At 38.4% G+C, this 13,954-nt stretch overlaps 1 protein-coding gene across 1 annotated transcript in view; it reads right to left on the reverse strand.

Annotated features, from left to right (window-relative positions):
• GRM1 (glutamate metabotropic receptor 1) overlaps nucleotides 1–13,954 on the reverse strand; it is a 211,197-nt gene that overhangs the window by 64,038 nt on the left and 133,205 nt on the right. Inside the window, exon 4 of the mRNA XM_026705629.2 lies at nucleotides 5,069–5,304. Coding sequence (XP_026561414.1) covers nucleotides 5,069–5,304 — 236 coding nt within the window. The remainder of the gene's footprint in view (nucleotides 1–5,068; nucleotides 5,305–13,954) is intronic.

Consider the following 13,954-nt stretch of genomic DNA (forward strand, 5'->3'; position numbering starts at 1 on the left):
ACAATAGAATAAGTGTCTGTCAACTCATAAAGCACTCCTTTCATTTTGAGTTGCCATAGACAGGAGGGGGGAGAACTGCTGGAACAGCTTGGTTGCTATGACCAGAAGCACATTCCACGCATACCTTTCTCCAGATTGTATCCCAGGTTGCTAGAGCCAGCTGGAGAGGCGTGTTTGCTACAGCCCATGAAAGTGCTTCATTGGAGAATGTAATTTATGACACATCCTGGGAGGAGGGGGAAAACAGGGTCATAGGTGGGCAGTAAATTACGTGGGGCAGAGGTGACTGCACTTGGGAAAATGCTGACATGTTTCTCCTAATAAATAATTGGATTTCTTTTGAAACTTGGCTCAAGGCTCATGAATTAATTAGGGCATCCATTGGAACCCTGACAGTGTCTTTCTTGTGAAACAACAAGCTGTTTTCAAAAGATTCATGAACATTCCACACCTTAACAAATCCCAAACTGTGAATTAGATTCCTTTGAGTGCATCAAGAAACAGAATTCATTAAGCAACAGAAGGATATCATCAGCCAGATATTGCAATCAAAATTAGCTAACTTTCTAGCGCAAATTTATAAAATACTGGTGTTGCACACCAAACAATTTCTTACCTCTTCTGAAAGAAATGTATCCAGATTGGAAGATACAACCCTTAGTACTCCTAAAAGCTTTGATAGGCAGAATGTTTAAAGACATGATAAAACTTAGTGATTGGATATTTAGGTCAATGTCGAAGGGCCTAGAATGTTCCTCAAAATGTCACTTCATGGTGACAAAGTAAAATTTTAATAAGGGGGAAAAATCTGGATTTTCTTGTGGCCTACACCCATCATTTCTCCCTATAATTGCTTCCCTGATGCTCAATTGTTTCCTATTATCATTCTTATTTCCAGTCCAATTTGTAACACACCCACTGATAGCAATGCTTTCTAGCCATCTGGATCAGTTCCTTTCTTTAAGAAAAAAAGAGACAGAACTAATTTTTAAAAAGAAGGAATAAGAACAGCAGTGACAAGATCACATTAAGATCAATGTAGCATTTTAGCAATAATTCATTCCCTGATGCCAGCCAAGTTTTAATAGACACATGTTTAGACAAGTGAACTAATCCAGTTTAGAATTAACCAGAAAGGGAGAAGAAAAGGAGATTGGAAGTGATGGGCATAGATGGATATCAGGTTCTTAAGCCTATATAGAAGTTGAAATGAACATGTTTGCCACGTTTTGAGAAATTATTATACAAGAGATGAAAAATTAATTAATTGACATGTTCATAATCAGTCAGAAAAATTTAAAATCTATCCAGAGCTGAGGTGACAATCAATTCCACCTCACCTAATCAGGTATCTCAGAATGTTTGTCTCCTGTAAAAGTATTTAGCAAAAAGCTGCCCTTCCACCAGCATACTTGGTTTTATATTGTAATGTGGAACAAAACAAGCTGATTGTCATTCAATACTAAGCAGCTCGGAAGTCACCATACTTTCCAGTTTTCCATTACTATTCAGGTAACTCACATTCCACTCACCAAGGGGAAAATCTAATCCATTTCACTCCCCTCTGAGCCATGTCCGAGAACTTTGAAATAGTTTTATGAAATTGCACCATATATAAAGAGATTTCTCTTGGGCACACTAAAAATACAATTAGAAGTTCTTGAAATATGCCTCTAAAGCAGCTGGTGTTTGAAACACAGATATCCCACTACGACACTGTGCCCTTTATCCAAAAATAAAATCTACTTTAAGGAGAAGGCCATTGTATTAATGATGAGTTTCAAATAATGTTCGTATATGAAGCAGATTGGCCTAATACTGCATGAAAAACCACACTGCCTCACCCAGACGTATTCTCAAAACACAGCCAGATTTCTTGACAAGTTAAACTTGAGAAAGAAATAAAATTTTATCCTTGTTCTTCATTGCTGCGACTGCCTTTTTAGTATATCGACCCACAGTGAAGGAGCAATGCGCACTATCTTTTCTGATTTTTGAAAGCATTAAAATAATGTTTGGAACAATTATCTGCTGCAGTAGGCCTTTTCATGGGAGAAAAGTAGAATCACAGCATGTTCATGCAATTACTTTGAAGGGAACCCCTCACCCATAAATGTATTTTATATAAATCCATTTTATTTCCTGCTTCTCACTAAGTTATGAACAATCCCCTTTTCTTCCCACGAAACAAAATAGCAGTGAGATAACTTTGTTAAAGTATTAGAATGACATTATGGAAAAAATAATTCTTTTCCTCTACTGTGGACTTCAAAAAGAAATGCCACCACTTATGTAGTCAGCATGGTACCAACTATGCACAAGTGGAAAATAGCAGGGGATCTGAGACAACCTAAGCATGCAAAACTACAAATAGTCTTTGTGGAGAAAAGCCACAAGGTTCATTTATTCTAGCATCTTGTTTCCATGCTTGACTTCAGTGAAGCCAAGCAAACTTCAAGAAGGGATGAATTCTTTTTCAATGAAAAAAATATAACCTCATGACCAAAAATCAATGTAAACCACATTTGGTAGTGTGGAAATAATGAAAAAATGCCATTTTCTTCAGGTGTACATATTTCTTCAACTTCACTTAGTGAAAGGATTGAATCAGTAATGCTATGATACTTGATTAGCACGCACACCCAAATTACAAAACACAAACTCTACATCCTTTTTATATACGTATTTTTATTATTAATCAATTTCATTTGTAGTAGAACATGATATAAGATGTAGACCATGACAGAATTTTAGGAATAGCAAAATGAAAAATGAAAAAAAAAAATCAACAGAAACATTAGAGCAAGCAGTATAGCTTCTTTTGGGGAAAAACATTTGAGGCTTTTTAACACAGATAAATGCTTTGGGTGGAGAACATGACTCAGGCATATAAACATATGCATGAGAGATTTTAGATAGGGAAAATTCACTCTATGAAGTTGAATCGTGGAGTGTTTGGGACACATAAAGGAAGTACTTCCCACCTAGTGATTGTTATCAACATGCTCATCTTTAAAGAGCAAACAGATAAATCCATAGAAGGTAAATTTATTAGTATATCTTACTTGTTTAATTTCATAGCAGCTCTTATTATGAACCACAATCCTGACTGCTCACGAAATAATAGAACATAAAAACACATAACCACGGTAGAAATTCCCTGTATCCTGGGCAGTGGTGGGATTCAAAAAATTTTACTACTGGTTCTGTGGGTGTGGCTTGGTGGGCATGGCAGGGGAAGGATACTGTAAAATCTCCATTCCCTCCCACTCCTGGGGGAAGGATACTGCAAAATCCTATTCCCTGCTCACCCCACTAACCTGCATTCCAACTCCATTCTCCTATGCAGGGCAACAAAAGAAGACCCAGCCAATCAGCTGGGGCTCAGGAGGCAGAGAATAGGTGGGGGTGGGGCCAGTCAGAGGTTGTATTTGCTGGTTCTCTGAACTACTTAAAATTTCTGCTGCCGGTTCTCCAGAACTGGTCAGAATCTGCTGAATACCACCTCTGATCCTGGGGCAATAGTACCCCATAATCTTTGCAGGCTCATTCTTCCCCATTGCTTGGATACACAATTAATCATATTTTGAAGCAACCTACTATCAAAACCAGGAAGGCACCATTGTCTTCATGGTCTATTTGAATGCATCCCCGAAGCATGTGGTAGGTAAATGGAGAAACAGAGTGCTCTTGGTACCTAAGTCTTTTATACTCTTATATTCCTGGGCCTACATCCTATTTATTTCCACTTGCTTTTTTTTTGCTACACTAACTGATAAACTATTAAGAGTTTGTTTAGGGCAGGAATAGCAATTTAGGCCAAAAAAATAGCAATAGCAATTTCATTTAGACTTATATACTGTTTCACAGTGTTTTGCAGTCCTCTCTAAGCAGTTTACAGAGTCAGCATATTGCCCCCCATCCAAACAATCTGGGTCCTTATTTTACCAACCTCGGAAGGATGGAAGACTGAGTCAACCTTGAGCCTGGTGAGATTCGAACTGACAAATTGCAGGCAGCCAGCAGTCAACAGAAGTAACCTACGGTACTGCATTCTAACCACTGTGCCTTATTTACGTGCTAATTAAAACACAATTTTCATTATTGCACCACTTGGATTGTAATCCAAGAAGCATGATAAATATTCTGCAGGAGTTGATAAATGTGTTAGTTCATTCATGGTATGAAGCTGATGATCTGAAAGAATTCCAAACATTTCTGTTTGATAAGCTAAAATGGAAGTATAAACTTCCATTTGTTGCTAATAGAAATTGAAGTTTTTGAGTTCAGTGTAAGAAGTAGTTTGTGGCACTTCATACAAATTACTTAAGAACAATAATGTTAATACCCAGTTATTTTGGTTGCAGCTACAAAGATTTAGTGGTCTTTAGAATCTTATCACATTATATACTACTACTGGTATATTACTGCACAATAGCAACAGCTACTGTTTTCATTTTGTGATGTACCACTAAAGTCCTGGTCACACTATACAGATAGTTTTTGAATAGCTTTATCACTTTCAATGCTATCTATCAATGTGAAACACAAACTGCATATAAGATGCTCAAAAGCATTTTAACATCATAGATGAAACTCTGAAAGAAAGAAAAAAGCCCAAAGCTTTGTTAGCAATCAAACCAAGCCTTTATTCTATTTTTTTTACCACCTACAAATTCAATTCAAAATCAATCAAAAACTTCTGCTTCAGCACAGCAGAAAGAAAAAAGCAATTAAGAATAACTTAAGTGGAGCCAGAAGACATCTAAATACACCAGGTATTATTATTACATACTATATTTGAACATTCACCGCTAGAATGCAAGGATCTGAGCTCATTCATTCACTCATTTATTCATCGAAATATCAAGTGGCGAACTGGAGGCTGTCCAATGACATAGCACCATGCTGACAGCAACAACAATATTAGATTGTGTGGCTCGCTCCATACCTCCATCAATCTTTTTATTCAATCGAGTTGGAAAAGTAAGAAAAGAAATTTAAATCGGGGAAGGTAACAAAAACTTGCTCAGACTTGTTTAGACAAGAAACATATTTAAATATTTACCAGTGCAATTCTTTCGAAAGTTGGGGTTCTCTAGTGGATGGCCCCACAGGCGGCATTGGAAACGATGTTGCCAAAACTCAGGGAACCAAGGATTTCTTTTGTTGGTCTCCAGTCTTATTTTCAAAAAGTAGTCATCAAATGATAAGACTTCTGGAGACTGCAGCTTAATGGTGATGCCTCCACTTGCTTCTGCTTCATAACCTTCAATGACTTCATCTCTATCTGCCCATCCATCACTAGAAGAAGAAGAAAGGCTACTGTTAGATCAAAGCATATATCCAAATTGTATTTAAGCAGAAACTCTGTAATGCATCAAAAGACCATGGCAATATAAAGAAAAGCATGCTTATATTATACCACCCCTTTCTCATCATTCTCATCATATATGCGCCACGGTGGCACAATGGTTAGAGTGCAGTACTGCAGGCTACTTGTGCTGACTGCCGGCTGCCTGCAATTTGTCAGTTCAAATCTCACAGGCTCAAGGTTGACTCAGCCTTCCATCCTTCTGAGGTCAGTTAAAATGAGGACCCAAATTGTTGGGGGCAACATGCTAATTCTGTAAACCGCTTAGAGAAGGCTATAAAGCATCGTAAAGCGGTGTACAAGTCTTATTGCTATTGCTTTATTTAACATTATTTAATTATTTAAATATTTCTTCCTCTGATAATATCTTATCTCTTGTTTCCCCAAATTATCAATATGGTGGCTATTATTATTATTATTATTATTATTATTATTAGTAGTAGTAGTAGTAGTACCAATATCCCCCTCCTGAGTCCTGCTGTGCTACCTCACCATGGCGGGAACAGGGATGAGTGGAGAAATCTGTATGTGTATGACAAGAATACCTATTCCCAGCGGGGGCACCCAAGGTATGATTGTTAGCTGTCCAGCTAAATCAAGCAGGTACCTATACTGAGCAGTAGTGACATACAAGAAGATGCCGGAGACAGTGACAAGGCAGAGGCATCAATTCATACTATGGGGGAGAAGGCAATGGCACACCTGCATTTTTATATCAGGAAAATTGCATGGATGGTGAATATAAAATTGTTGATGAAGGGCAAGAGAAGAAGAGGATGATCCAGAAGCAAGGTGGAGGAAGTCAGAGTGGTGATGAATGCATGGTTGAAAGACTTGAAGGATCAGGTTAGGAAAAAATGATCAGGAAGAAAGTCTGTCTATGGGGTTGCTAAAAGTTAACACTGACTTTTTTTTGTAATTTAAAAAAAAATACTTACAATAAATCCATCTTTCGTTCAAACAGTGTGTCGACTGGGTAGATATATCTTGTGCTAACAATTGTAATTAGTACTTTTCTTACCAATATAATAATAATCACATTTTCTTTATAAGCCATTATCTGTTATGTCTATTATCTTTATAACGATCTTAACTTATTTCTCTATATATTCATCTACTCAATTTTAACTTGTTTTATTTTCCAGCCATTGATAAAATAGATCCCATACTGTGTAATATTCCGTTTCTTCTTTTTCTTTAATTCCAGTGTTAATCTATTCATCTCGGCACATTCAAATATTTTCTTAATCACTTTTCCCTCTGCCAATATTTTATGGCTTTTCCAACTCTAAGCAAATCCAATCCTAGCTGCTGTTAATACATGAATAATTAAATATATTTCTTATTTGCTGTAACATTCAGGTACCATCCCTAACACAAATATTTCAGGTTTCAAATCTATATGTTTGCTTTATCATTTGTAGTTACGATACTAGCAAAGTACAGAATTTTTACTTAGCTAACACAGCTCCTGAAGATTATCTGACAATTTAACCCAGAGGATTGTAAAGTATATCCTGATATGATAGAATGGGGGAGGAATACATAACAAAATTGTTCAGGATAGCCAGCAGGGTGACTGAAAGAAAAGCCACCTGCTATTCATGAACCCTGGCACTGGTTTGTCTGACAAACAAATAAATTCTTGCTCATTTGATACTGCATATGAGAACCGACTGTGCTAAATAGGGAAGGAAAACAATCACTCGGGTAAAGGCATTTCTGGCTTTCTAAATGCTGGCTCACAAAGTGTTAAGATCACAGTTTAGTGCTTCTCTTTTTCTGCCTCCGAAGACTCATAGCTTGGAATTTAAGTGCAAATGCAAGTCAGACTGCATTTAATTTTTAATATGCACGATCATGTCACCAGAAAAACAGACTAAAGTGTCTGCTGCCATCTAGAATAATACCAGCAGCTCTTTCTGTCATAGAAAGAGCTTAATTTGCTGGCTTCTCACAGCAGCCAAGTGGGCTACAAAATCAATGAGACTTTAGGATAAAGAATTTACATATCTGACCTGAAACCACTTCCAAAGGTTGTTCAAGATATTCAAGAAAGAAAGAAAAAAGTACACAGATTCCTTGGAAGGAGTATATATTAAGCCTGAAGCACAAAAATAATTTCATGTAGGCAAAACATCAGAAAGGTTTTAACTGCTCCTTAAAGCACAGACAAGGCTGTGTGCATTCTGTGAATCCAGCGCCTTGAATCTGCATCACTATAAAATTATAGTCAAGGACAGGGGTGGGATACACAATTTTTAACAACTGGTTCTGTGGGCGTGGCTTAGATGGTGGGCATGGCTTGGTGACTGGGTGACTTGGTGACATGTGACTGGGTGGACATGGCTTGGTAGTCATGTTATTGGCTGGGGCATAAAACATAGAAACAAACAGAAGCTCAGCTGGATCAGACCAGGGCCCAGGGCTGGGATTCAATTTTTTTAACAACTGGTTCTGTGGGCGTGGCTTGGTGTTCATGTGACTGGCTGGGCATGGCCAACTCAACATCACTCACATCGTGGCACACATCTCCTCGCCTGGCCTCTTGTGACTGTGGGGATGCTGCAACAGTCGTAAGTGTGAAAAACAGTCATAAGTCACTTTTTTCAGTGCCATTGTAACTTTGAATGGTCACTCCACACAAGAAAAATACCAGCAAAGGAGGAAAAAAAAGCTCCAGAGAAGTTCCTGAGACAGGAAATTTAGTCCTGCCAAGAATGTAATAAGGGTTAACGGAGAGGCAGTTTCTGTAAGCAACACCAGAATGTTTCCTTCCTGCTTTCCTTACAGGATTAGGCCAGTAATTTCTTCTAACAACCAGTTCTCTGAACTGCTTAGAATGTTAACAACTTGTTCTAGCGAATAAGTGCGAACTGGTAGAATCCCACCCCTGGTCAAGGAACTTAAGGATAGTCATTTAAATCAGAGGTCCACAAACTTGGCAACTTTAAGACTTGTGGACTTAAACTCCCAGAATTCTGGAAGTTGAAGTCCACAAGTCTTAAATTGCCAAGTGTGGAGACCTCTGATTTAAAGGATTCTGGGACAATGAAATTTCCTAGCAGATGATAGTCCTATAGTCTTTTTTACAGATTTATAACATACACTAGAATTTCTCAAGCTTTGCAACTTTAAGCTGTGTTGACCTCAACTCCCAGAACCCTCTGCTGGCTGGGAAAATTCTGGGAGTTGAAATACACTACAGGCCTAAATTCTAATCTGTATGGATTAACCATACTATATGTCTGAATACTATTAATGATGTGTTTGCAACAATCAAGATGGCTGCCAGTTTTCTACAAGCAGTCCTAATTTGGTTGCTTAATGTTGCATAACTATGGCAACAGCTATATTCTTTTACTGGAAGAAGTCACACAAGGAGAAGCAGTCCAAAAAGAAAATAGTTTTCTCTTCCTTGGGATTCACCTGGGATGTCACCCACTGACATTATTCCATTTAATTAAAGGCATCCCAAGGGAGTGTCCTTTTTTTTTTAGCTTCAAAAGCTAATCACAGAACTCCCTATCATGTTTGGGGTCTTAGCTTAGTGCTTGCTATGTAAACGGATTCATTCTATGTCACAAAATACAATTGGTGGCTTAGTGTATTGTCCTCATTCAGGGGCGTCAAACTCACAGTGTCATGGCGGTGTCATGTGAGATATGGGGGCTTTCCCCCCTTTGCTAAACTGGGTGGGCGCGTGGCCAGCATGTGATGCATCTGGTCCGCATGCCATGAGTGTGACACCTCTGTCCTAATTCTTTACTGCTGTCCATAACTTAGAGAAAGAGTCAATGTGAGAGTTGGATCACAACAGACAAAATGCTACACAGCTAGATGGCGGTATCTAGTAGGCAGTGTTTGATTTTAGAAAGTTCACTGGGTTATAAATCTTGTTACTGTTTATATGCGAGATAACATGAGAATTCTAGAACTGTAGGATGTTGAAAGCAGAAAAAAAATATTCCAGAAGGAGACAATAGAGTGTTTTATTGTTGTCGACAAAACTATATGAATGAAGGACCAACAGTTTCTTACCCTTGGCTTGATTAGAAGAGAATTCTTCAAATGTTTCTTAGGATTTTCAACCACTGCGGCAGATATATTACCTATGCATAGTTTTTGCACAGTCTACTACTAGTGTATTATCAAATAAGGATTTGGTGTTTCATTTAACCTTATTCCCTGTTTGTTATGTCTTTTCTTTGTTCATAGGGAAGGGGTAAATATAGTTACATTTTGCCAATTGCTATTGACTTTTATGAATCCTTGTCTTAATTCCAAATCTTAAATTAATGAACTGATCCTGTAACAACCATACAGATTTTTGTCTGAAAGATTGTCAGGCACAGAAATGGAAATCAGGCACAAGACAGATTAATAATGCCCAATCACCATAGAATTCAAGCATAATAGTGTAGAGGATTAATAAAGAGTTACAATAAGGAGAGTCACATGTGTATAGCTCTTAGAAAAGTACTCATCTTTGTATATAGGAGCATATTTTCAAGCCCTGTTAAGCATAAGCATATCACATACATTGATAGCAGTGATGCTTTTATGTATAGTAGTGGGAAGCAGACACGAAGTTGCAAAGATCAGGGAGTAAATGCTGAATACACTTAATGATTTGGAAAACAGATTAATGCATGCACACCAGAGGTGGTATTCAGTAGGTTCTGACCAGTTCTGGAGAACCAGTAGTGGAAATTTTGAGTAGTTCAGAGAACCGGCAAATACCACTGCTGACTGGCTCCGCCCCCACTTATTCTCTGCCTCTCAAGTCCCAGATGATCCACTGGGTCTTCTTCTGTTGCCCTGCACAGGAGAATGGGAAGGAATGGGATTTTGCAGTATCCTTCCCCCGGAGTGGGATGGGAATGGAGATTTTACAGTATCCTTCCCCTGCCACACCCACCAAGCCTCACTATGCCCACCAAGCCACACCCACACAGAACCAGGTGTAAAAAAATTTGAATCCCACCACTGAGGCACACCTGCCTTTTTAAGCTGTCAGAGTCAGGGTTTTAAAATAAATGTAGTCTTGATAGTAGACAATATACATAGCTTGGGGTTGGTGTATTATATTATTAGAATTCCTCAACTCTAAACAATTATAGAATGCAAGTGAAATGACCTTGATTGAAATAGGCATGAACCATTGTTAGGTATAACATTGGTCACCTAACTAGTTTGGGTAAGATAATATATATATAAGCTATGATTCTTAGTTTAAAGTGTGTGTTACTTTAAATGCAAAGCATGTATTTTGGGTGTGGTATGAAACCACCATAAGAGGGAGCAAGAGATGCTGATGAGACGCTGACGATTTCCCTGACGCTTTGCTGGCAATTACTGGAGTTGCAGACGGAAGAGAGGAGTTTCTGAGTTTGTTGCATATCTCTCTCTACTGCGAGGAGATAAATTACCGGACTGTTATTTTGTAAGTGTACCGACCTCTCATTTTGGACATTGGAATTTTGCAAATGAATAATCCCTGGACGGACTGAACTAAGTGTATGATATATGGACTGTTTTGACTATGCTTTAACTCTTGCTGGAATAAAACTACTTTAATTGGCACTGTGTATGGTTTACTGAGTGTAAGCTACACAACGCTTATCTCACGTATTTTGCCTGCCTGCCTGACTACCCTGCAGATCCTTGCTAGGGTGTATCCCTAACAACCATTACTTAGGCAAAGAACATTGAAAGATTCTTTAAGCCCTACTCAGCCACTCAGAGCCACTTGCGAAAGGGAGACAGGTGGCGTATAAATGTAATAAATAAATTCAGAAATGGTTCAGATCAGGGATGGGCTTCAAAATTATCAACAATTGGTTCTCTGCCCATTTGCTGGGTGCCTGCTGCACGATGGTGGGGAGGGTGTTTTTGCCCTCCCTGGGCTCTGGAGGCTTTCCTTGAGCATCCAGGAAGGCGAAAACAACCTCCTTCAGGCTCTGAAGGTCTCTGGAGGCCAGAAATGGGCCCATTTCTGGTTTTCTAGAGCCTCCAGGAGGCCTGTTTTTCACCCTCCCTGAGTCTCTGCACGGGGCCTGCATTACCTGGCATCCAAACTCCTGGGAGGAGTGGGGGGGAGGGCAGGGCAGGGGCAAGCCAGGTGTGGGATTTGCAGGTTTGCCAAACTGGCCATAAAACTAGTTATGGGTTTACCCGAACCAGGGTGAACTGGTAGCTGCCCGTCCCTAGTTCAGACAAATTCCTCCCTGATTTACTGGAGTATAAGAAATACAAGAGGCAAATCACAATGCGATGTGCAAAAGTCTGATATTATTGCCTATTTCAATAAAGCATAGTTCTATTTTTCCTGTGGAATTGATTTTCTGATTTGGTCAGCTAGGCTGACATCAATGCAGGAGATGTGGGTGACACAGTTCATTGGTTGATCAAGATAGTGTATGTTTTTTTTTATTATATTAGTTATGCACATGTTTGGGTGGGAGAGTTCCATGGATAAGGTTCATATCAACCAACTATTTGGTTTTATCCTTTGATAGTTCCATAGATAAGAGTGACATGTGTATACCAAGTTATCATGGTTTAGTCAGAGTGCCATTTAAAAAAAAAAAAAACCCTTCCTTTTCATTTTTCAATCTGACCTTGTAAAAATTCTATTGTTTCACTCCTGAAGTTATATGTAGATCAGGGGTGTCAAATTTGCAGCTCGCGGGGCAGATGCATTACACGTTGGCCACGCCCACCCCTGGTTTGGCGAAGGGGAGAAAAGTTGCAATACATCACGTAATAACAACATGTCATCACGAGTTCGACGCCCCCTGTCCTAGATTATTATATGGAGTGATAGTAGTGACACAGCATCATGATTTTGGACTACTAGTTGGTGCTTATGAATGTATTTTTCTATTTTTTTTTGCTTTTTTATTCTCTAAACTAATGTTCACAAATGTGTATTATTTGGTATATTACTCCTATTTTATCTATTTTTGATACATCAAGGCTATTCTACCACATGCTGGCTTGTAGCACATTTCTTGATTACTTGTTCCTTTACTGGTTGGTGGTTGATTTGAAAAGACAAAAACTGCCCATCACTTCAATATTTTCATTGTGAATGCTGAGCCTGGTTGTTATACATGTTCTCATTACTTTATTGTCATTGCCAAATTATATTTCATTTTTGGTCCCATTTTATCACTGTGTTCCTTGATGTTTATGTTGCCGCTTGCAAGTCCTTTGCATTTTTAGCTATCGGAGTGGTGTCATTAGCATACCACAGTTTATTGGCATTTCTTCCTCCAATTTTAAAACCACATTCATCTTCCTCGAACCCAGCTTCCCTCAATATGAATATATATTAAGGGAAGCCAAATTGAAAGAAGATGAATGTGGTTTTAAAATTGGAGGAAGCAATATATAGGCTGAATAAATATGAGGCTGAATAAGTAAGGGAAAATATACAGTCTTGCATAACTACTTTGCCCACCTGCAGCCAGTCTCTTACTTTATAATCCTGCAAAAAGGAAACCCTTATTTAAATGTGTTATTTATAAGCCTTCAGACCAGGTTTTATTTATCACAGTGAGAGTGACTGTAGCTTAGTTTCAAGTATCATATTGAAACTTATGGGATGCCTGAATCTCTAGAAGCCAGGCATGCTCTGAAAAAGTCATTGTGAAATTAGTCTCCATGTGGCTAAATATGGTTTTGTCTTAAAGAAATTGCCAGCAAAGAAAACCAGGCTCAGTGAGAAACTTTTCTAATTATATTAAAACAAGAAATATTTGTTGGTTGGTTTGGTTTCATTATTACTTAGTTTACTGAGTGACATGGGAAGCCCAATTTGATTTTTAGGAAATAATAATAGAAATCACTTCACAGTGCTTTACAGCTCTCTCTAAATGGTTTACATGGTCGGCATATTGCCCCCAAACATGCTGGGTTCTCGTTTACTGACCTTGGAAGGATGGAAGGCTGAACCAACCTTGAGCCTGGTGAGATTTGAACTGCCAAATTGCTGGCAATTGGCAGTCAGCAGAAATAGCCTGAAGTACTGCATTCTAATCACTGTGCCACCGCAGCTTTTTAATCGTAATACTAACTTTTTGTATATCCAACTACTGTAATAGGCAAAGAACTACTGAAGAAAATGAAATATGCAACCTTTCCCCAACCACCCTTGGAATCATTCACAATGAAAATACAGAGGTATAGTTTTAGCACAATTATTGCAAGCTGTAGAAATGAATGAATGAATAATTAAAATAAATGAAGAATCATTATTTGCTTTTGATTTGAGCAATTTACTCTGTACAGATATGCATATAATCTGCTTTATCATGCTGCTTGATAAAAGGTTCTGGGTTAATTCCTAATGTTCCATAATCTTGCCTTCAAAACATGTCTTGACATATTTTGCAATTCATGGAATTAATCAGGGGGATGAGAAATATGACATCAAAGGTTGGCATTTCAGAGCATTAGTCCTTCCTTCATTCCTACAGATTTCCACCCCCCAAACCCTTAAAAACACCAGATGCAGTCTTATAGCTTTGGATAGATAGGCTATTTTGTAAATATCTATTCAGGAATTGTTAA

The sequence above is a fragment of the Pseudonaja textilis genome, chromosome 1 (assembly GCF_049901715.1).
Source record: "Pseudonaja textilis isolate UNSWEBS1 chromosome 1, rPseTex1.2, whole genome shotgun sequence".
Lineage (NCBI taxonomy): Eukaryota > Metazoa > Chordata > Lepidosauria > Squamata > Elapidae > Pseudonaja > Pseudonaja textilis.